This window comes from Pristiophorus japonicus, chromosome 2, assembly GCF_044704955.1.
Source record: "Pristiophorus japonicus isolate sPriJap1 chromosome 2, sPriJap1.hap1, whole genome shotgun sequence".
NCBI lineage: Eukaryota > Metazoa > Chordata > Chondrichthyes > Pristiophoridae > Pristiophorus > Pristiophorus japonicus.
In genome coordinates, this window is record NC_091978.1 from 204172146 (window position 1) to 204195903 (window position 23758).

The window sequence follows — 23758 nt, forward strand, 5'->3', positions numbered from 1 at the left end:
CAGGATCATTGATTTCAATCTCACGTGACACGTTTGCGCTATCATGGAATGTATTTTGTTGAAGCCGCCTGCTCTCTTCCTATTCATGTAGATTGGGTAAACTAATGAGAGTCTTGCCTTAAGTGCTCTTTTCATGAGCAGTTCAGCAGGTGGGATCCCCGTGAGCGAATGGGGTCTCGCTCGGTAGCTAAGCAGGACTCGGGATAGGCGAGTCTGCAGTGAGCCTTCCATTACCCTCTTCAAGCCCTGCTTGATGGTTTGCACTGATCTCTCTGCCTGACCATTGGACGCTGGTTTAAACGGGGCAAATGTGACATGTTTGATCCCGTTCCGGGTCATGAATTCTTTGAACTCAGCACTGGTAAAACATGGCCCGTTGTCGCTCACCAGGACATCGGGTAGGCCGTGTGTGGCAAACATGGCCCGCAGGTTTTCAGTAGTGACAGCGGACGTGCTTGCCGACATTATCTCACATTCAATCCATTTGGAGTACGCATCTACAACCACAAGGAACATTTTACCCAAGAACGGGACCATAGTCGACATGTACCCTAGACCACGGTTTCGAGGGCCAAGACCATAAACTTAGCAGCGCCTCCCTGGGTGCATTGCTTAACTGCGAGCATGTATTACATCTGTGAACACAGGACTCTAATTCCGCATCGATACCGGGCCACCACACGTGGGATCTGGCTATCGCTTTCATCATTACAATGCCTGGGTGGGTACTGTGGAGGTCACTGATGAAGGTTTCTCTGCCCTTCTTGGGAACCACTATACGATTCCCCCACAGAAGGCAGTCTGCCTGTATAGACATTTCATCTTTGTGCCGCTGGAACGGCTTTATCTCTTCCTGCATTTCCACTGGGACACTGGACCAGCTCCTGTGAAGCACACAGTTTTTGACTGGGGACAATAAGAGGCCCTGGCTCGTCCAGGTTTTGATCTGCCGGGCAGTGATGGATGATTGCTCACTCTCAAATGCTTCCATAACCATGGCTAAATCTGCGGGCTGTGCTATTTCCACCCCCGTGGTGGGCAATGGCAGTCGACTGAGAGCATCGGCGCAGTTTTCTGTGCCTGGCTTGTGGCAGATGGCATAGTTGTTTGCGGACAACGTGAGCGCCCATCTCTGGATGTGGGCCGATGCATTGGTATTTATCCCCTTACTCTTGGAAAACAGGGATATGAGTGGCTTATGGTCAGTTTCCAATTCAAATTTTAGCCCAAACAGATATTGATGCATTTTCTTTACCCCATAGACACACACTAACGCTTCTTTTTCAATCATGCTGTAGGCTCTCTCAGCCTTAGACAGACTCCTGGATGCATAAGCAACCGGTTGCAATTTCCCAAAATCATTAGCTTGTTGCAATACACACCCGACGCCATATGACGACGCATCACATGCTAGTACCAAACGCTTACATGGATCATACAACTCAAGCAATTTGCTTGAGCATAACAATTTTCTAGCCTTTACAAAGGCATTTTCTTGGCTTTTGCCCCATACCCATTCGTCCCCTTTATTCAGTAAGATGTGCAGTGGTTCTAACAGTTTGCTGAGACCCGGTGAGAAGTTACCAAAGTAATTCAGGAGTTCGAGAAATGACCACAGCTCCATCACGTTCTATTGTGTCGGTGCGTCCGCGATTGCCTCCGTCTTCGAATCAGTGGGCCTGATGCCGTCCGCCACGATCCTCCTCCCCAGGAACTCCACTTCAGGTGCCAGGAAAATTCACTTCGAGCGTTTTAACCTGAGCCCCACGCGGTTGAGTCAACTAAGCACCTCCTCCTGGAAGACCACCTCTGTGCGGGACCGACTTCAGTAAGCTTTCCATGTTTCTCTGGAAAATCGCCGCCGCTGATCGAATTCCAAACGGGCAGCTGTTATAACTAAAAAGACCTTTTTGCGTGTTGATGCAGTTCAGGCCCTTCGGTGATTCCTCCAGTTCCTGCGTCATGTAGGCTGAAGTCAAATCCAGCTTTGTGAACACCCTCCCTCCCGCCAGCGTTGCAAAGAGGTCGTCGGCCTTTGGTAGTGGGTATTGGTCCTGCAGGGAAAAACAATTGATAGTTACTTTGTAATCGCCACAAATTCTGACGGTGCTGTCTTCCTTGAGGACTGGGACAATAGGACTGGTCCACTCATTGAACTCGATCGGTGAAATGATGCCCTCTCGTTGCAGCCGGTCTAGCTCGATCTCTACCCTTTCTCTCATCATGTGCGGTACTGCTCTCACCTTGTGATGGATGGGTCGCGACCCCGGAATTAGGTGGATCTGCATTTTTGCTCCTTGCAATTTTCCGATGCCTGGTTCGAACAGCAAAGAGAACTTGTTTAAGACCTGGGCACATGACGTGTCGTCAGTGGGCGATAGCGCTCGGACGTCGAACCAGTTCCAGCGTATCTTTCCCAGCCAGCTCCTGCTGAGCAGCGTGGGACCATCGCCCGGGCCACCCAGAGTGGTAGATTGTGCACCGCTCCATCATAGGAGACCTTTACAGTAGCACTGCCGATTACGGGAATCAGTTCTTAGTTTCGTACGAACTGGAGTTAAGACTGGCTTTGAGGCCTTGCTGCACCACAATCTTTTGAAAGTCCTTTTGCTCATGATGGACTGGCTCCTGCCCTTGTCCAGCTCCACTGACACCGGGAGTCCATTTAGTTCAACATTCAGCATTATAGGGGGGCAATTTGTGGTGAATGTGTGCACCCCATGTACCTCTGCCTCCTCAGTCTGAGACTCTGGTTCATCGTGATCCTCCGTGGATCTGTCCTCCTCTACAATATGGTAGTTTGCAGGTTTAACAGGATTTGCAGCTCGCCTGCACATACATTGGAGATGTCCCATTGTTCCACAACCCTTGCAAAGGTATCCTTTGAAGCGCATGAATGGAAATGATGATCACCCCCGCAGCGCCAACAAGGTGTTAATGGCCTTGCATTCATCACCCTTGATGGTGGACTCTGAGACATCTGCGGACATGTAGCTGCAGGTATGTGGGGCCTGCCCTGTACGTTGCGATTTGAAAACAACATCACTTTGTTCACAGTACTTGTAGCAGCACTTGTGTGCTGAGAGATTTGCTTAGTATTGTCACTGGTGGCAATGAACGCTTGGGCTATCGCTATGGCCTTACTCAAGGTTGGGGTCTCTACAGTCAGAAGTTTGCGAAGTATGGTTTCGTGGCCAATGCCAAGTACGAAAAAGTCCCTGAGCATGTGCTCCAAATGTCCTTCAAATTCGCAATGTCCTGCAAGGCATCTTAGCTCGGCGACATAACTCGACACTTCCTGGCCTTCTGACGTCTTGTAGGTGTAGAACTGGTACCTTGCCATCAGAACCCTTTCCTTCGGGTTCAAAAGCTCGCAGACCAGTGTACACAAATCATCGTACAATTTCTCCGTGGGTTTCGCTGGAGTAAGCAGATTTTTCATGAGGCCATACGTTGGTACCCCACAGACGGTGAGGAGGATCGCCCTTCATTGGGCAGCGTTCTCTTCTCCATCCAGCTTGTTGGCTACGAAGTACTGGTTGAGTCACTATCACCCATTTTATACGATTGCACAAAGTCAAGATCTACTGCCAATGTGTTCCCAAAACTAGGCCGAATCTGCACTTGAAGTTCTGCTGATGAGCTGCCCATGAAAAATTGGATGCAAACAACACATTTCCATTTCAATCAATCTGAACTGACCCAATTCCTATTTTGATTTCAACAGTGCCAGATCTAGAACCAGTAGAAAATCTAGACTAAAGTACCTTGTACAAAAGGGAGCAAGCTTTTCGCAGCACAGTGACAGTAAGTATAACACCATTTTCCAGTTAGTCAGCTTGACAACAACCCCATTGACATTCATTGAGGCACGGTATTGTAAACAATTAACATTTTGGAGTATGGTCCCCAATATGAACAATAAAAGTTTTCTTTTCCAGTGATGCGTGCTTGAAAACCCACTCTTTCCCAGTAACAGTGGAGCTCCATTAGTGTCAGGAAGCTGTTTTCAAGCTGTTAATCCTGGTGCTCAATTTAGATGACTTCCTGGAACAGGTATGGCAGCTTCACCTGCAGTGATTTCTGCCGTCCATCATTGAATACAGGTCTGTGAGACTCGCCCGCAGATTGAACTGGAATTGGCCCAGATCCAGCTGCACCAGGAAGTAATATAAATAGAGCATAAGGACTGACAGCTTGAAAACTGTTTCCTGACAGAAACTCTACTGTTCTTGGAGGGGGGAAAAAAACATGTTTCCAAACATATGTCATTGAGAAGAGAAACTCTTACTTTTGCAGCTGACAACTAGAATGCAAAATCATTTGAAAACACTTTGGTTTCCACAAAGCAAAGTAACTCTGGCACGAGACAGGAAGTGAGGTTTATGTGATATAGCTCAAAGATTAATTTCCAAACCATAAGCATGAGTAGTGCCTGCTCAAATTTCTAATAGGCACCCTGAGTGAGTGAGGCCCCCAACCAGGAATGCAAAGTCAGGAAATTATCTCAATTATATGGATAAACTGTGGTAGAAAATGCTGGAAATATACAACAGGTCCCATCAGCATCTAAAAAGATAAAAAGATGGGTTAATGTTTTCGGTGGAGACTCTTAGTCAGAACAGTTCAGTTCTGACGAAGGGTCTACACCTGAAACATAAGGGTGGATTCTATGATCCGGTCTTCTTGGCAGCGCTGGCATTGACAGGACCTCTGTTTGGAATGGAAATTCGAGCAGTGTGGACTTGTGATTTTCTAACTAGTGGCCCTTACAAGCATTGATCATGGCCCGGAGTGTCAAATTGAGGAATCAGCCTTGTTAACCCATCTTTTTTCCTTACAGAAGTTGACAGATATACAATCATACAGCACAGAAGGAGACCATTTGGTCCATCGTACCTGTGCTGGCTCTTTGAAACAGCTGTCCAATTAGTCCCATTCCACTGCTCTTCCCCAGATTTTTCCTTTTCAAGAATATATCCAATTCCCTTTTCAAAGTTACTGCAGAATCTGCTTCCACCAGCCTTCCAGGCAGTGCATTCCACATCATAACAACTTGCTGAGTCAAAGAATTCTCCTCATCTCTCCCTTGATTCTTTTGCCAATTATCTTAAATCTGTGTCCTCTGGTTACCGATTCTCCGGCCAGTGTAAACAATTTCAACATTCTGTGCATTTCCAGTACTTCCTGTTTATGTTGCAGATTTTACGTTTTTGGAGCTCCTTCTTTCCATCTCTATCATATAATCTGTACTACTCCTACATTCAGGTTACTTACTTTACAAAAAAGGACATTACAGTAAAGGAACATTGCTTGCATCCCATATTTGCATTACTGTTATTTTTTTTGGATTTCTTGTGCCGGTGCTGATGCAATAACCATAGTAACTCAGAGGCTCCCACTGTGCAGGAGACTTCAAGTCAGTGCCAACACGTTTTTCCCAAGTGGTTAGCCTGTGATATCATTCCTAACATAAACAAAGAGTTGGTACAATGGATATGGGAATGATCCAATGAATCCAGTGTCAAAACACAGCACATGAGATATACTGTGTATACTGTGATGTGCCATCTGTTACAATGCAGAGTAATTTTCAATGCATTATACACCTACCCTTGTTACTTCAGAAAAGGACATTGTGAATTTTGTACATTTAATCTCTTGCTCTGTTGCTCTGGTTCTGAGCATCTGGGGGAGGTTGCGAGGGCAGCGGGGGGGATGCGAGGAGTGAGGGTGCACCTGAAAAGTAGAAGCGGGGAGGCCAGCAAGTAACACAAAACTCTCTACGACCATGGGATGGCAGCAGAGGGTGAGACATGAAGGCAGAGGTGAAATAAAGCAGTTATTGGTGACAGACTGGGGGCAATTTTAACCTGACCTGCCTGTCGGAAAACTGACAAGATCGGGCAGAATTCTGGTTTTACCCCCCACCCCATTTTACTCTCCATTGAAGTCAGTTACCCGACAGACGGGTTAGGTTCAAATGATCCTCACTGACTGTGAGGAAGGTGTCCGCATGAGCCCAAAAAGGATGGCTTCATTTTACCAACATTAAACTGAAAAATGTGTGGCTCGTCCTGGTCTTGCTACTGTAAAGGAGAATGGAAACAGGTTTAACAGCTATGACATCAACAGCGTAGGTGGGCATTTCAAAGATAAAAAAAAGGTTTCAGGGATAGAGCAGGCATGGCTATTTTTGAATTAGAAGAGGACCTGGAGTAGGGCATCATAGATTTTGAAATTGAAAGAATATGTTGAGGTGGAAGGGCCTGAAAGCACCTTAATAGTGAGGCATTGGGAAAAGGAATGATGATGAGAGTTAATATAAAGTTACTAGTGACCCTTGAAATTAATATAAAATTATTTTGATAAGTTGACCTTCGAGTTGCTGGAGCTGGTACAAGTAAGCAGGAGCTGTTGGCAATAGTGCCAGTCAGAGTTGGGAGGGATGCATTGGAAGAACCACTTGGGACTGAGTTATGTGGGAAGAAGGAGCCAATTAAGTGTAAGAAATATAGCTAAGAATAGTGATTTTAAACATAATAGAAAGAAAAGTTTTAAAGGAAGTGTTACATGTCAGGATATGCAAGTATATGCAAAATTTATAATATAGATTTTTGAAAAGCTCAGTTGCTTTGAGCATTACATGGCATTTGCTCTGAAGCAGAGAGTGTGCAATGTGCTGTGGCACAGTGTCAAAGCACAGTCACAAACTTCATCCAATGTTTTATTCATGGCACTGAATTAATGCAGGTCGATGCCCAAGATAAGCTTTCCAAGAGATCCCTGTCAATCTGGCTGCTTTTTGCTGGTTGGGTGAGCTCTGGCAGCTCTCAAGTAGGCTGTTCGGTGGAGTACTGCATGGAGAAGAGTTTGTTCTATCGACGGAAGGAATGGGGAAAGGAAGGCAAACTGTCACAGATAAACTTCTCTGCTTGAATCATGCTTCATGCTGCCTGATGTAGTGCAAGCCTCCAGACTCGAGGGGGAGATCAGCAATTGGCTTCACTGTGAAGCGAACCGAGGGGAAAACAGCTAAAAATGCTTTTATTTAAACAGTGACTACCATTAAAGGTGTATGTGGAAGAAACAGATGGTCCAAATTCTTCAAGTTTCCAGCCACCTGGTAAGAAGCCATGTGTTTCTGCCCATCTCACAGCATTACTCCCATAAAACAGATGCCCAGTAATGGAAAAGTGCACTTTTGAATTAGTCATCTACACTCCAGATGTGTTTTGGATGCATGTATTTTACACAAATCGTTTCTCCATGGCCCTTGGAGCAAACACCATTATTATGTCACAGCACAGTCACAAACTTCACCCAATGTTTTATTCATGGCACTGAATTAATGCAGGTCGATGCCCAAGATAAGCGTTCCAAGAAATCACAACACCAAATACACACATCGACATGCATGAACAGCGTGAGACAGGAAACACAGGCATGAATAAATAGTAATACAGCCCTGCAGATTGCTCACGGACATCACACTCCACGAGGCACACATCATGCATAACAAATGAATTACCTGCGCAAACACAAAACTCTCAATTCACACTGAAATGACTTTGGTATTATTAACATATTCATATTGGGAGAAACTTTATTCTGCTCAATGATTAATTACAGCAGTTGCACTCTTTTTGTATTCACGTAATGAATCAGCATTCACACTTTGAAATGATTTAAATGTGATACTTTGCAGACTACAAAATGCAACTATATTTATAAAAACAGGTGAAGCATATGCAATATGTTGTCAAGTGCAATGAATTCAGCTTACAAACTGTTCTTTAACATTCCGAAAGTTCAGTTACTCAGTTGACAAAATTTCATGCATGTTATAACCTCAACATTTTAGGGACCATAGATGAGCTCACTGCATTGCAGTCACCTAGAATTAAGTCATTACTGTAAGTTCAAGCACCAATTACCATGAATTGTACACTTTGTGATAGCTAGTAACACCAACATAACCAACCATCTCCCATTTTACATACAGTCAGATCTTTTGTTAGACTAAATATAGTCACAGAAAAAGAGCAAGACTAAAATGCTTACCATCATCACATGTGAAGTCCTGGATTGCTACATCCTGGATAGGAATTTCCTTCAGGAAATAGGGCTTCTGGCATCGAGGGTTTCCAGTGACTATGCGTTTCTTTCTCAGCCACTCACCCAACCAGGCCAGATGACAATTGCAGTTAAAGGGATTAGCCAGCAGATTTCTGAAGGGACCAAGAAGGGATTAGTGATTGAGAAAATGACCTTAAATTCAGTGCAAATCATCATTAAGTCAACAACATATAATAAGAAATATATTATTCTAAAATATGGCTTTTGGCATACCTCATGTCTTCACCTGAAATCTCATTTACAGTACAGCTGTAAATGGGCAGTAAATTTTATTTGAATTACTGTGCATGGTGCAAATGATCCAAAGTCACGGATGATAGATTGGTAAAACTGCCCTAGATTCAGTCAAATGTTAATGGTTGTGTGAGCAACAAATCCAATTAGGCTGAAATGACCAGAATGATTTGAATCTCAACATTTTCCTTATTGTCCAGTGCCACTACATTGTTGGCATCCTGTAAATTGATACAGCCCAACCACATCATGGTTCGTGGCACCAGATCCAGTGTAAATACTGCTGAGTTTGAACTATGGATGATCACAATGAATGGGATTACGAGCATCACTGTAGGTGAGATCTCTACATTTCCTTTTTTGTATTAAGAAACCTGGTGCTCAATGCTGATGCTAGATGCCCGGAATGGAAAACTGTTCCATTCTCGTACCCTCACTCACCTTACTTAAGACAAAAATAAAAGATTCTGACATGAGGGTAGAGCTTTGAGACTCTTTTGAAGGAAGAGGCTGGGATTCGAGCTGAGCAAAATGCTAACCACTCTGTAATCACAGCGCCACACAGGAACTGTAGCAAAGGTGAACTTTGCTGGGCTAAATGGCCTTTCTCGTCCCAAACTTTTCTTGAGCTCCTATGACATGGTTTAAGTTTAAAATGGGCTATCCAATCCAGAATATATTGCATTATTGGTTATAGCTCATTTGGCTGTAATTCAAATTGTCAATGAGCTTCAGCATATTGTCAAACTGAGCTGAACTAATAAAAAAGTAATTCAATCTGAAGATGAAAAAGGGAAGCTGCAGTGACTTACTCTCAGATTGGATTTTTACTTCACAAAGGCCATTTCATAAACATGTCATTTCCAGACCTCCATCACTTATTTGCACAAACAAATAGGTTCCCCTTTGCAGTTGACAACCACACTGATTATACTGATTACATGTCATTTACAAAAATAAATTTCCTACTCAAAATTCCATTGCCCTCAATAACTAATCAAACCTCAGCCAGAAAATCTATAGACATGAATAAATGTAAAGAATGCTTGTTTTATTATGTAAAATTAGATTACTGGTTAAAATGTTTCGGCCTACATGCAAAAAACACAAGTCATCAATACTAAAAATGAAATCCCAGTTTACTGAAATGTGCCTTCTCAGGTTTCTCGTCATATCTCTTAACAACTTACAGCGTGGACAGGGAATGCAGAGTGTCAAACGCTCCTGGAGAAATGGTGGTTATCTGATTGTCGTAGAGTGAGAGCAGACGAACAGAACTCAGGCCTGTGAACGTGTTATTGCTGACACAACTAATCTTATTGCTCCTCAGCATTCTACAGGATAGAGAACAGAATCATTATAACATAGTCAGAGGCAATTTTAGACAAGGAACAGGCACAATACTGCCCGCAGGCACAGAGACAAACTCCATTACTGAGTCTGAAACTGTAGTGCTTCACAGTCAGAAAGTAAACACTATTTTAAAAAACCATTGCTCCAATATTTGAAAGTTTAAAGTTGTTTACAAAATGTACAAGAGTACTTGTAAAGCATGGGCTGAGTCACCATCCCCATAAGGCTATCTTACAAAGTTTGCCATAAGGTTGGGACGTGGTTTCGTTTCTGGCATATGCCCGCCAAAGTTAATAGTAGAAGCACATCGGAATGGCCATGGACTTTTGGCACCATAGCTTTTCTTGTCCCTTACCAAATAGAATGGAAGCACTTTATTTTACGTGGAAACAAATGGACCCCAACACCCAATGAATATCAGTTAAATGTAGGAGCAGCTGAGTATCCTAGACAAGATAGAGAGGGGGTAAAAAGGGCAGGAGGGGGTTGTGGTACTGATTAAAGAAATTATTACAGCGGTGAGGAGGGATGATATGTTAGAGGGATCATCAAATGAGGCCATATGGGTCGAATTGAAAAATAAAAAAGGGGCGATCACACTGCTGGGCGTGTATTATAGACCTTCAAACAGTGGGAGGGAGATAGAGGAGCAAATATGTGGCAAACTGCTGTGAAGTCCAAAAACCATAGGGTAGTAATAGTAGGGTATTTTAACTATCCAAGTATTAATTGGGACAAATTTAGTGTGAAGGGTATAAAGGGTGCAGAATTCTTGAAATGCATTCAAGAGAACTTTTTTAGTCAATATGTAGCAAGCCCAACATGAGAGGGGGCGGTCTTGGATTTAGTTTTGGGGAATGAAGCTGGGCAGGTTGAAGGGGTATTAGTGGGAGAGCACTCGGGTGCCAGTGACCATAATTCAGTCAGATTCAAGTTGGTTATGGATAAGGACAAGAATAGGCCTGGAATAAAAGTTCCGAATTGGGGAAAAGCTAATTTTGCTAAGTTAAGGAGTGAGTTGGCCATGGTGAACTGGAAACAGCTACTTGTGGATAAATCAGTGTCGGAACAGTGGGAGGAATTTAAGGAGGAGACTCGGAAGGCTCAGGCCAAACATGTGCCCTTAAAGAAAAAAGTTGGGAAAAGTAATTCTAGAGCCCCCTGGCTGTCTAGGGACTTACAGGGGAGGATTATGAAAAAAAGGGACGCTTATGTCATATACCAACGGCTAAATACTATAGAATCTTTAGAGGAATACAGAAAGTTAAGAGACAAAATTAAAAAGGATATTAGGACTGCTAAGAGAGAGCATGAGAAATTCTTGGCCAGTAAAATTAAGGAAAACCCTAAGATGTTCTATAAATATATTAAGAGTAAGAGGGTAACTAAAGAAAGGGTAGGGCCTATTAGAGACCATGAGAGTAATCTTTGTGTGGAGGCGGAAGATGTTGGGAGGGTTCTTAACGAATACTTTGCATCTGTTTTCGCAAAAGAAAGGGGCAATGCAGATACTGCTATCGAGGAGGAGTGTGATATTCTGGATGAAATAAATATAATGAGAGAGGAAGTATTAAGGGGTTTAGCAGCTTTGAAAGTAGATAAGTCCCCAGACCCGGATGAAATGCATCCCAGGCTGTTGAGCGAAGTAAAAGAGGAAATAACAGAGGCCCTATCCATCATTTTCCAGTCCTCTTTGGATCTGGGCATGGTGCCGGAGGATTGGAGGACTGCTAATGTAGTACCCTTGTTTAAGAAGGGAGAAAGGGACAGGCCGAGTAATTACAGGCCTGTCAGCCTAACCTCAGTGCTGCAAAAATTATTGGAAAAAATCCTGAAAGACAGGATAAATTTGAATTTGGAAAGGCAAGGATTAATTAGGGACAGTCAGCACAGATTTGTTAAGGGAAGATCGTGTCTGACTAACCTGATTGAATTTTTTGAGGAGGTAACCAAAGAGGGTCAATGAGGGTAGTGCATACGATGTAGTATATATGGACTTTAGCAAAGCTTTTGATAAGGTCCCACATGGTAGACTGATCATGAAGGTTAAAGCCCAAGCGATACAGGGCAAAGTGACAAGTTGGATCCAAAATTGGCTTGGAGGTTGGAAACAAAGGGTAATGATTGATGGATGTTTTTGTGACTGTAAGGATATTTCAGTGGGGTTCCGCAGGGCTCAGTACTGGGTCCCTTGCTTTTTGTGGTATATATCAATGATTTAGATTTGAATATAGGGAGTATGATTAAGAAGTTTGCAGAAGAAACTGAAATTGGCTGTGTGGTTGATAATGAAGAGGAAAGTCATGGGCTGCAGGAAGATATCAATCTACTGGTCAGGTGGGCAGAGCAGTGGCAAATGGAATTTAATTCAGAGAAGTGTGAGGTGATGCACTTTGGGAGGACTAATAAGGAAAGGGCATACACATCAAGCGATAGGCCACTTAATAGTGTAGATGAACAAAGGGACCTTGGAGTGCTTGTCCACAGATCCCTGAAAGTAGCAGGCCAGGTGGATAAGGTGGTTAAGAAGGCATATGGAATGCTTGCCTTTATTGGCCGAGGCATAGAATATAAGAGCAGGGAGTTATGCTTAAATTGTATAATACTTTGGTTCGGCTGCAGCTGGAGTATTGCGTGCAGTTCTGGTCGCCGTATTATAGGGAGGACATGATTGCACTGGAGACGGTGCAGAGGAAATTTACTAGGATGCTGCGTGGAATGGCGAATCTTAGTTACAAAGACAGATTGGATAGGCTGGGCTTGTTCTCATTGGAACAGAGGAGATTGAGAGGAGATCTCATTGAGGTGTACAAAATATTGAGGGGCCTGGACATAGTGGATAGTAAGGGTCTATTTCCATTGGTGGAGGGGACATAGTTTTAAGGTGGTTGGTGGAAGATTTAGAGGGGATTTGAGCGGGGGGGGGGGCTTCTTTACGCAGAGTGTTATGGGGCTCTGGAACTCGTTGCCTGGAAGAGAGGTGGATGCAGAAACCCTCCCCACTTTTAAGAGATGCTTGGATGGGCACTTAAAGTGCAGTAACCTGCAGGGTGACCTGCGGGGTTATCCAGTCTAATCCCAATTACCAGGACCTAGAGCTGGTAATTGGGATTAGACTGCATGACCTTTTGTTGGACGGAGCAGATATAATGGTAAGTACTGCAGGGAATAGAATATGGCCAGGGTGATCTCCTGGACTAGTATCAATCGCCTGGATGGGTCGGAGAGGAATTTTCCCAGAGTTTTCCTCCCTAAATTGGCCTGGGTTTTTAATCTGGTTTTTGCCTCTCCCAGGAGATCACATGGCTTCAGTTGGGGTGGAGTGGTAGAATGTTTCAGTATAAGGGGTGTCGCAGTTGTGGTGAGGTGGATTGGTTGGACTGGGTGCTCTTTGCCTTTCCGTTATTGTTCATAGGTTTATATGTAACCTTTAGGGCTGCTGACCAAGGGCCGTGTGGCTCTTTGTCGGTCGGCACGGTCACGATGGGCCAGAATGGCCTCTTTCTGCGCTGTAAATTTCTATGTTTCTAAAAGAGCAAAGTAACTTCATGTCATCATCTGTGCAATAAAAAAAAGCCTATGGTTTGGAATTAACTCCTGCCCTAAAGCACATGTGGCCCATTTGAGGCAATGCAGCACCACAGCGCCTTAAGAAACACACATTTCTATTTCTATAAAAGATGAAGCAGGTGATGTTTTTATATGGCAATATTTACATCTTGCATCAGGGGAACTAAATTCCTTAATTCTAACTCTTTCCTGTTCTGCAGCTGTAATAATAAGCCAAATATTCAGACCGCACTGAGAAAATCCAGCCCTTCATCAGCATGTAGATCCCAAAGCTTTTTATGAATACTCTGACCTTCAGCTTGCTATCTCTAGGCTCAACTGATGTTGTTTTCTGTCTGGAAGGCTGACGGATTAATACAGTGGCATTTGTAAATCCAATATTAATTTTGTAGATTATGCATTTCTAAAGATTCATCCTCTGTACAGTAAATCTTTCAGCAAACCATCTACAGCCAGCTGTCTTCATGACAAATTGTTCAGTCCTGGTGAGAAAAGAAGTTCCTTACTGATTGTTCACCGCCCCCGCCACCCCCCCGCGCCCCCACCACCACCCTCCATGATTTCTCTTCTTCTTCTGAAGGGACTGACTTATGGCGGGATATAATTTGTGAGGGTTATCTGACCTCTGATAACTCTTCTCAAACCACCTATAAGGTCAAGAGCATCAGGTGTTTGGGAACACCACCACCTGCAAGTTCCTCTCCATCTTACACACCATCCTGACTTGGAAATATATCTCCGTTCCTTCATCGTCGCTGGGTCAAAATCCTGGAACTCCCTCCCTGACAGCAAGGTGGAAATACCTTCACCACAAGGACTGCAGAGGTTCAAGAAGAAAACTCAGCACTACTTTCTCAGGGGAAGCTATGGATGGGCAATACATGCTGGCCTTGTTAGCAATGGCCACATCACAAGTATGAATATTAAAATCCAAACTCACCCCACTAGCCATTCTTATTTGTGAGCCTAGACAATGAATATTGGCTATTTGACTTTGGGGAAGGAGCAACTCCACTAGCTGAAACTGTTCTCACCCAACATTCACACATGCTCCATAAGCTGCTCGGACACGTGTCGATCGCGAGGTCCCGCACAGGCCGCTCACCAGCTATTCCGCTGGAAAAGATACTGCGTATGATTTTAGGGAGCTAGGAAAGAGATTAAAAAGCAGGACTTCAAAGGTAGTAATCTCCGGATTACTCCCGATGCCACGTGCTGGTGAGTACAGAAATAGAAGGATAGAGCAGATGAATGCATGGCTGGAGAGATGGTGCAGGCGGGAGGGCTTAAGCTTCCTGAGGCATTGGCTCTTTTCCAACATTCGGCAGCTCTGACGAAGGATCGTCGACCCGAAACGTTAATTCTGTTTTTCTCTCCACAGATGCTGCCGAAACCACTGAGATTTCCAGCATTCTCTGTTTTTATTTCAGATTCCAGCATCCGCAGTATTTTGCTTTTGTATTAGATAGGCTGATGTTGTTCTCTTTGGAACAGAGGAGGCTGATGGGAGACCTAATTGAGGTGGATAAAATTCTGAGGGGCCTAGATAGAGTGGATAGGAACGACCTATTCCCCTTAACCGAGGTGTCAATAACGAGGGGGCATAGATTTAAAGCAAGTGATAGGAGGTTTAGATGCAATTGGAGGAGAATGTTTTTCACCCAGAGGTTGGTGGGTGTCTGGAACTCACTGACTGAAAGGGTGGTAGTGGCAGAAACCCTCATAGCATTTAAAATGTACTTGAATATGCACTTGAGGTGCCATAACCTACAAGGCTATGAACCAAGAGCTGCAAAGTGAGATTAGGCTGGATAGCTCTTTGTCAGCCGGCACAGACACGATAGACCGAATGGCCTCCTTCTGTGCTGTAAATTTCTATGATTCTATGAACTTGTTGTACTGGATGAATTTATCATTGAATAGTTAATAATTTCACTTCAGCACTTCAAAGCACCCAGCACCTGGCTGCCAGTGAAATCTTTTCCTAGCCAACATTTATCTCTTAATCAAAACCAGAAAAAACACAACTTAAGTGGTAATTTATCTCATTGCTATGTGTGCAAAATTAGCTGCTGTGTTGCCTACAAAATAATTGTGGAACTTAGGAATATAGAAACAGCTATAGTCCATTCAGCTCCTCAAGCCTGTTAGAAACATAGAAACAGAGAAAATAGGTGCAGGAGTAGGCCATTCGGCCCTTCGAGCCTGCACCGCCATTCAATAAGATCATGGCTGATCATTCCGTCAGTACCCCTTTCCTGCTTTCTCTTCACACCTCTTGATCCCTTTAGCCGTAAGGGCCATATCAAACTCCCTTCTGAATATATCCAATGACCTGGCAGCAACAACTCGCTGCAGCAGGTAATTCCACAGGTTAACAACTCGCTGAGTGAAGAAGTTTCTCCTCATCTCAGTCTTAAATGGCCTACCCCTTATCCTAAGACTGTGTCCCCTGGTTCTAGACTTCCCCAACATCGGGAACATTCTTCCCGGATTTAACCTGTCCAGTCCAGTCAGAATCTTATACGTTTCTATGAGATCCCCTCTCATCCTTCTAAACTCCAGTGAATAAAGGCCCAGTTAATCCAGTCTCTCCTCATATGACAGTCCAGCCATCCCTGGAATTAGTCTGGTGAACCTTCGCTGCACTCCCTCAATAGCAAGAATGTCCTTCCTCAGATTAGGAGACCAAAACTGAACACAATATTCCAGGTGAGGCCTCACTTAGGCCCTGTACAAGTGCAGTAAGACCTCACTGCTCCTATACTCAAATTCCCTAGCTATGAAGGCCAACATACCATTTGCCTTCTTCGCCACCTGTTGTACCTGCATGCCAACCTTCAATGACTGATGAACCATGACACCCAGGTCTCGTTGCACCTCCCCTTTTCCTAATCTGCCGCCATTCAGATAATATTCTGCCTTCGTGTTTTTGCCTCCAAAATGGATAACCTCACATTTATCCACATTTTACTGCATCTGCCATGCATTTGCCCACTCACCTAACCTGTCCAAGTCATCCTGCAGCCTCTTAGAGTCCCCCTCACAGCTCACACCGCCACCCAGTTTAGTGTCATCTGCAAACTTGGGAGATATTATACTCAATTCCTTCCTCCAAATCATTAATGTATATTGTAAAGAGCTGGGGTCCCAGCACTAAGCCCTGCGGCACTCCACGAATCACTGCCTGCCATTCTGAAAAGGACCCATTTATCCTGACTCTCTGCTTCCTGTCTGCCAACCAGTTCTCTATCCATGTCAGTACATTACCCCCAATACCACGCGCTTTGACTTTGCACACCAATCTCTTGTGTGGGACCTTGTCAAAAGCCTTTTGAAAGTCCAAATACACCACATCCACTGGTTCTCCCTTGTCCACTCTGCAAGTTACAACCTCAAAAAATTCCAGAAGATTGCAGCCACCAACATTGTGAGCCTGCTCCTCATGTTCACATTGCTAAAACAACCACTTTTATTGCAACAGCAGAATCATGCATCCTTGGAAATGATGGTTTATGATTCTTTGGGATAAGAGTTAAATATCTGGGCATTGCTCTGAATCACATCTGATAGCAGTTTAGCATGGCATCTGTTTGGTGCTATTGAAGTCTCAATTCAGGTAAATTGTACAGCACATTTGGTAAATGTCCATTGAATTCAGAATTAAAATATATCCAGTCAAAGTTCATGGCACCATGCGTGGTTCTGATGCACAAGAGGGCAGGAAAAAGGGTGGAAGAGCTATCGTGGTAGGGGATTCTATTGTAAGGGGAATAGATAGCTGTTTCTGCGGTAGCAATCGAGACTCCAGGATGGTATGTTGTCACCCTGGTGCAAGGGTCAAGAATGTCTCGGAGCGGCTGCAGGGCATTCTGAAGGGGGAAGGTGAACAACCAGTTGTCCTGGTGCATATAGGTTCCAACGATATAGGAAAAAACGGAATGAGGTCCTACAAGCTGAATTAGGGAGCTAGGAGTTAAATTAAAAAGTAGGACCTCAACGGTCGTAATCTCAGAATTGCTACCAGTGCCACGTGTTAGTCAGAGTTGAAATAGCAGGATAGTTAAGGTGAATACGTGGCTTGAGGAATGGTGCAAGAGGGAGGGATTCAAATTCCTGGGACATTGGTTCTGAGGGAGGTGGGACCAGTACAAACCGGACGGTCTGCACCGATGTCCTAGGGGGAGTGTTTGCTCGTGCTGTTGGGGAGGGTTTAAACTAATATGTGCAGGGAGACAGAGGGACGTAAAATTGGGGGCAGAAGCAAAAGGTAGAAAGGAAATAAATAAAAGTGGAGGGAAGAGAAATCAAAGGCAAAAATCAAAAAGGGCAACATTACAATATAATTCTAAAAGGACAAAGAGTGTTAAAAAAACAAGCCTCAAGGCTCTGTGTCTCAATGCAAGGAGCATTTGTAATAAGGTGGATGAATTAACTGCACAGATAGCTGTTAACGGATATGATGCAACTGGCATCACGGAGACATGGCTCCAGGGTGACCAAGGCTGGAAACTCAACATCCAGGGGTATTCAATATTCAGGAAGCATAGACAGAAAGGAAAAGGAGGTGGGGTAGTGTTGCTAGTTAAAGAGGAGATTAATGCAATAGTAAGGAAGGACATTAGCTTGGATGGTGTGGAATCTGTATGGGTAGAGCTGCGGAACACCAAAGGGCAGAAAACGCTAGTGGGAGTTGTGTACAGACCACCAAAAAGTAGCAGTGAAGTTGGGGACAGCATCAAACAGGAAATTAGGGATGTGTGCAATAAAGGTACAGCAGTTATTATGGATGACTTTAATCTACATATTGATTGGGCTAACCTAACTGGTAGCAATGCGGTGGAGGAGGATTTCCTGGAGTGCATAAGGGATGGATTTCTGGACCAATATGTCGAGGAACCAACCAGAGAGCTGGCCATCCTAGACTGGGTGATGTGTATTGAGAAGGGACTAATTAGCAATCTTGTTGTGCGAGGCCCCTTGGGGAAGACTGACCATAATATGGTAGAATTCTTTATTAAGATGGAGAGTGACAAAGTTAATTCAGAAACTAGGGTCCTGAACTTAAGGAAAGGTAACTTTGATGGTATGAGGCGCGAATTGGCTAGATTAGACTGGCAAATGATACTTAAAGAGTTGACGGTGGATAGGCAATGGCAAACCTTTAAAGATCATATGGACGAACTTCAACAATTGTACATCCCTGTCTGGAGTAAAAATAAAACGGGGAAGGTGGCTCAACCGTGGCTAACAAGGGAAATTAAGGATAGTGTTAAATCCAAGGAAGAGGCATACAAATTTGCCAGAAAAAGTAGCAAACCGGAGGACTGGGAGAAATTTAGAATACAGCAGAGGAGGACAAAGGGTTTAATTAAGAGGGGGAAAATAGAGTACGAGAGGAAGCTTGCCGGAAACATAAAAAATGACTGCAAAAGCTTCTATAGGTATGTGAAGAGAAAAAGATTAGTGAAGACCAGTGTTCGTCCCTTGCAGTCGGATTCGGGTGAATTTATAATGGGGAACAAAGAAATGGCAGACGAACTGAACAAGTACTTTGGTTCTGTCTTCACAAAGGAAGACACAAATAACCTTCCCGATGTACGAGGGGTCCGAAGGACTAGTGAGAAGGAGGAACTGAAGGATATCCTTATTAGGCGGAAAATTGTGTTTGGGAAATTGACGGGGTTGAAGGCCGATAAATCCCCAGGGCCTGATAGTCTGCATCCCAGGGTACTTAAGGAAGTGGCCCTAGAAATAGTGGATGCATTGGTGATAATTTTCCAACAGTCTATCGACTCTGGATCAGTTCCTATGGACTGGAGGGTTGCTAATGTAACACCACTTTTTTAAAAAGGAGGGAGAGAGAAAACAGACCAGTTAGCCTGACATCAGTAGTGGGGAAAATGTTGGAATCGATCATTAAGAATGAAATAGCAGTGCATTTGGAGAGCAGTGATAGGATTGGTCCAAGTCAGCATGGATTTATGAAAGGGAAATCATGCTTGACAAATCTTCTGGAATTTTTTGAGAATGTAACTAGTAGGGTGGACAAGGGAGAACCAGTGGATGTGGTGTATTTGGACTTTCAAAAGGCTTTTGACAAGGTCCCACACTAGAGATTTGTGTGCAAAATCAAAGCACATGGTATTGGGGGTAATATACTGACGTGGATAGAGAACTGGTTGGCAGACAGGAAGCAGAGAGTCGGGATTAACGGGTCCTTTTCAGAATGGCAGGCAGTGACTAGTGGAGTGCCGCAGGGCTCAGTGCTGAGACTCCAGCTCTTTACAATATATATTAATGATTTAGATGATGGAATTGAGTGTAATATCTCCAAGTTTGCAGATGACACTAAACTTGGTGGTGGTGTGATCTGTGAGGAGGACACTAAGAGGCTGCAGGGTGACTTGGACAGGTTAGGTGAGTGGGCAAATACATGGCAGATGCAGTATAATGTGGATAAATGTGAGGTTATCCACTTTGGGGGCAAAAACACGAAGGCAGAATATTATCTGAATGGCGGAAGATTAGGAAAAGGGGAGGTGCAGCGAGACCTGGGTATCATGGTTCATCAGTCATTGAAAGTTGGCATGCAGGTACAGCAGGCAGTGAAGAAGGCAAATGGTATGTTGGCCTTCATAGCAAGGGAATTTAAGTATAGGAACAGGGAAGTCTTGCTGCAGTTGTACAGGACCTTGGTAAGGCCCCACCTGGAATATTGTGTTCAGTTTTGGTCACCTAATCTGAGGAAGGACGTTCTGGCTATTGAGGGAGTGCAGCGAAGGTTCACCAGACTGATTCCAGGGATGGCTGGGCTGTCATATGAGGAGAGACTGGATCAACTGGGCCTTTATTCACTGGAGTTTAGAAGGATGAGAGGGGATCTCATGGAAAGATATAAGATTCTGACTGGACTAGACAGGCTAGATGCAGGAAGAATGTTCCCGATGTTGGAGAAGTCAGAACCAGGGGACACAGTCTTAGGATAAGGGGCAGGCCGTTTAGGACTGAGATGAGGAGAAACTTCTTCACTCAGAGAGTTGTTAACCTGTGGAATTCCCTGCCGCAGAGAGTTGTTGATGACAGTTCATTGGACATATTGAATAAGGAGTTAGATATGGCCCTTACGGTTAAGGGGATCAAAGGGTATGGAGAGAAAGCAGGAAAGGGGTACTGAAGGAATAATCAGCCATGATCTTATTGAATGGCGGTGCAGGCTCGAAGGGCCGAATGGCCTACTCCTGCACCTATTTTCTATGTTTCTATGTTTCTAAGAAGGCAAATGACATGTTGGCCTTCATAGCTAGAGAATTTGAGTATAGGAGCAGGGAGGTCTTACTGCAGTTGTACAGGGCCTTGGTGAAGCCACACCTTGAATATTGTGTGCAGTTTTGGTCTCCTAATCTGAGGAAGGACATTCTTGCTATTGAGGGAGTGCAGTGAAGATTCACCAGACTGATTCCCGGGGTGGCAGGACTGACATATGAAGAAAGGCTGGATCGACAACACTTATATTCACTGGAATTTAGAAGAATGAGAGGGGATCTCATAGAAACATATAACATTCTGACGGGATTGGACAGATTAGATGGAGGAAAAATGTTCCCGATGTTGGGGAAGTCCAGAACCAGGGGTCACAGTCTAAGGATAAGGGGTAAGCCATTTAGGGCCGAGGTGAGGAGAAACTTCTTCACTCAGAGAATTGTGAACCTGTAGAATTCTTTACTGCAGAAAGTTGTTGAGGCCAGTTCTTTGGATATATTCCAAAGGGAGTTAGATGTGGCCCTTACGACTGAAGGGATCAAGGAGTATGGAGAGAAAGCAGGAATGGGGTACTGCCATGACCATATTGAATGGTGGTGCAGGCTCAAAGGGCCAAACGGCCGACTCCTACACCTATTTTCTATGTTTCTATGTTTCTAAAAGGGAACCCTGATCAAGAAAACATGAAATTGGCAAACATTTCTTTATGTGTTTGCAAACCCACATGATGATGTAAATCCTGTCAAAAATGCACCACCCTGCAACTTGCACCTGGTGTCACGGTGGTAAAAATGATACATGGCTCCTCTCTCTCCCCAAACAAAACAAAGTTGACAGCCAGCTTCTTCCAAAATAATAGACCCTTTAGATAGAAAGAATTTGCATTTATATAGACCCTCACCATGCCACAGGGTTAAAACCAATGGATTACTTTTGAAGCGTTGTTATGGAGGCAAATGTGGCAGCCAATTTGGCACACATCAAAGTACCTCAGATAGCAAAGGATCAAATGACCAGTTCATCTGATTTGCTCGAGAGAGCAATGTTAGCTAGAACTCCCCACTTGTCTTTAAATATTGCTATTGGATCTTTTTCATCTACCCGAGCAACCAGACAAGGTCCCAGGTTTAATAATACCTCTAAAATGTAGCAGTTCCTCATTACTGCACTGAAGCATCAGCATAGTGGAGCTTTAACTCACAACTTTCTGACTCAGTTGAGCAATTGAGCCAAGTTGATACCGATAAATGCTCCCTATCATTTACTGCTTTACCAAAAAACACTTTTACATTTAGAGTACCACAGACAGTGCAGCTAATTTAAATCTTCCAACTGCCATGATCCTATTGGTTTTAAGGTGCTACACTTTCCTGGGTACTGTAAGCAAAGGACAGAATATGTAAAAGCACCCCTTTCCCACTAGACCCTCAAATAAACCTACAATCATAAGTAGCGTACTGATGCGAGTACAACGGGAATGTCTGCTGTGTGCTGTTCTCCTGAAGCCTGAGCAGAAATGCAAAAGTGCATTTACTACCTGCAGCATAAAGGGAGTTTGTGAAGCCATGATGCTTTTTTGAGACTTTACCTCCACCTGATCGGGTGTTCCGACAGACTTATACCACAGTGAGAATAGAAGGTCAGTCAGTGTGTTTTGAATATATTTATCAAAATATATCATTGCTGATTTTGTGATTAAATGTAAACATGTCCAATTCCTTTCTCTGAATCGAATGATAAATTTCAGGCTGCATGTGTATAATCTAAACACACAGAAAAAATTATGACAGAGCACCTGAGGGGATAATGCCGATAACCACAATGAAAAATCTTTCATAGGGTCAAGCACATCAATAGACTGAAACTAAACTCAGAAGGCAGTTGATGTGAGCTATAGTGAGGCATATTCTTCCAGTTGTGCAGAATGGAGAATTAAAGGTAAAACTATTTTACTTACAGTGTTTTAAGACTATCCAGTCCTTTGAACATTTTGCGGTGCACAGTTTCCAGGCGGTTACCGGTCAGTAGCACTTCATTCACACCTGTAGCTCCCTCGAACACGCCCTCCTCAATATCTGTAATCTTATTGTTGCTCAAATTTCTAAAAGACAAAAAAGTAGAAGAAATTCAGAAAGTTACGACCTTAATTGAAAGCACACATCTGAACTCGACTTAGATGTCAGGATTCTGTATATGAGCTTTGTCTTGAATAGATATAGAAAGCAAATATTAAAAAGGGTAGGCATTTTCTACAGAAGGTCACAAAGTATATCGAAATCAATATAGGCATATCGGAAGTCGAATATCCTTCTGCGGACTCCCACCGTAGGTTCGGCGGCAATCTACCGGAAGAGGTATAATTTAGGCCATGCACTGGATTTTCTGGGTGCCAGCCTTCCCTGCCAGCTACCATGGCACTTTGTTTGGGGCAGAACCTCTGTCCATACCAAACAAGGTTACCCGTGTCACAGAGGGTGCAGCCAGAGTGAAGAGACACCCAGACTGGGAGTTTCCACATCCCTGGCTTGGGAATCCACTGATAGGCGTGTACACCAAGTGACAGAGAGTGCACCAGCTTGTGCTGAATTACCATCTGGTCTATAAAGATAATTACCTAATTTCTGCTACTGGTCCTGTTCTGGTATATTCAGATAGGACAAGAAAATGCCATTTTTATTGGCCCAGTCAGGAGGTGAACCATAATTTTCAAGTCCTTATGCCATTCTAGTAAAACCTCTTAAAAATGGTTACCGGTACTTAAATTGTAGTTCTGACTGGCAGTAAAATAAGTTGTCTAAAATAGTTCTTTGCTCTCTCAATAAATGTATCATTAATTTGAAAAATCAGAGACATGTGTTCAATATACGTAAAGGAGAGCGTAATTTGGGTAGTGCTGCAAGGGAAGTTACATGAGACTGCTGAACTTGCTTTTGGCTTGCAGTAGCTGGTGACCCCTGCTGTGCCAGCACAAGAGGCCAGCTGCCTGAATGAGAAGACTGAGAGATGCCAGTGCTCGACTCATGAAGAGCTGTTTTTGGCAGCAGCTCAGCACACAGAGGAGCAACCTGCCAACTCCAGTCTGCCTCACTAACCATGCTAACAGCATATTACAGATCACTTGTGTAATTGCCTTAAATAATGTCTTTCACAAAACAGAGTTGACAGAGGTGGGAGCTGCTCACCAGCTGACCTGGATTCA

General features: G+C 43.8%; 1 protein-coding gene across 3 annotated transcripts in view; it reads right to left on the reverse strand.

The window, feature by feature from the left end:
- Positions 1-23758, reverse strand: part of slit2 (slit homolog 2 (Drosophila)) — an 850855-nt gene that overhangs the window by 379758 nt on the left and 447339 nt on the right. For all 3 annotated transcript variants that reach the window (XM_070870756.1, XM_070870755.1, XM_070870754.1), the window contains 3 exons: positions 22517-22660; positions 9564-9707; positions 8065-8231 (listed from right to left, as the gene is read on the reverse strand). In XM_070870756.1, coding sequence (XP_070726857.1) covers positions 8065-8231; positions 9564-9707; positions 22517-22660 — 455 coding nt within the window. The remainder of the gene's footprint in view (positions 1-8064; positions 8232-9563; positions 9708-22516; positions 22661-23758) is intronic.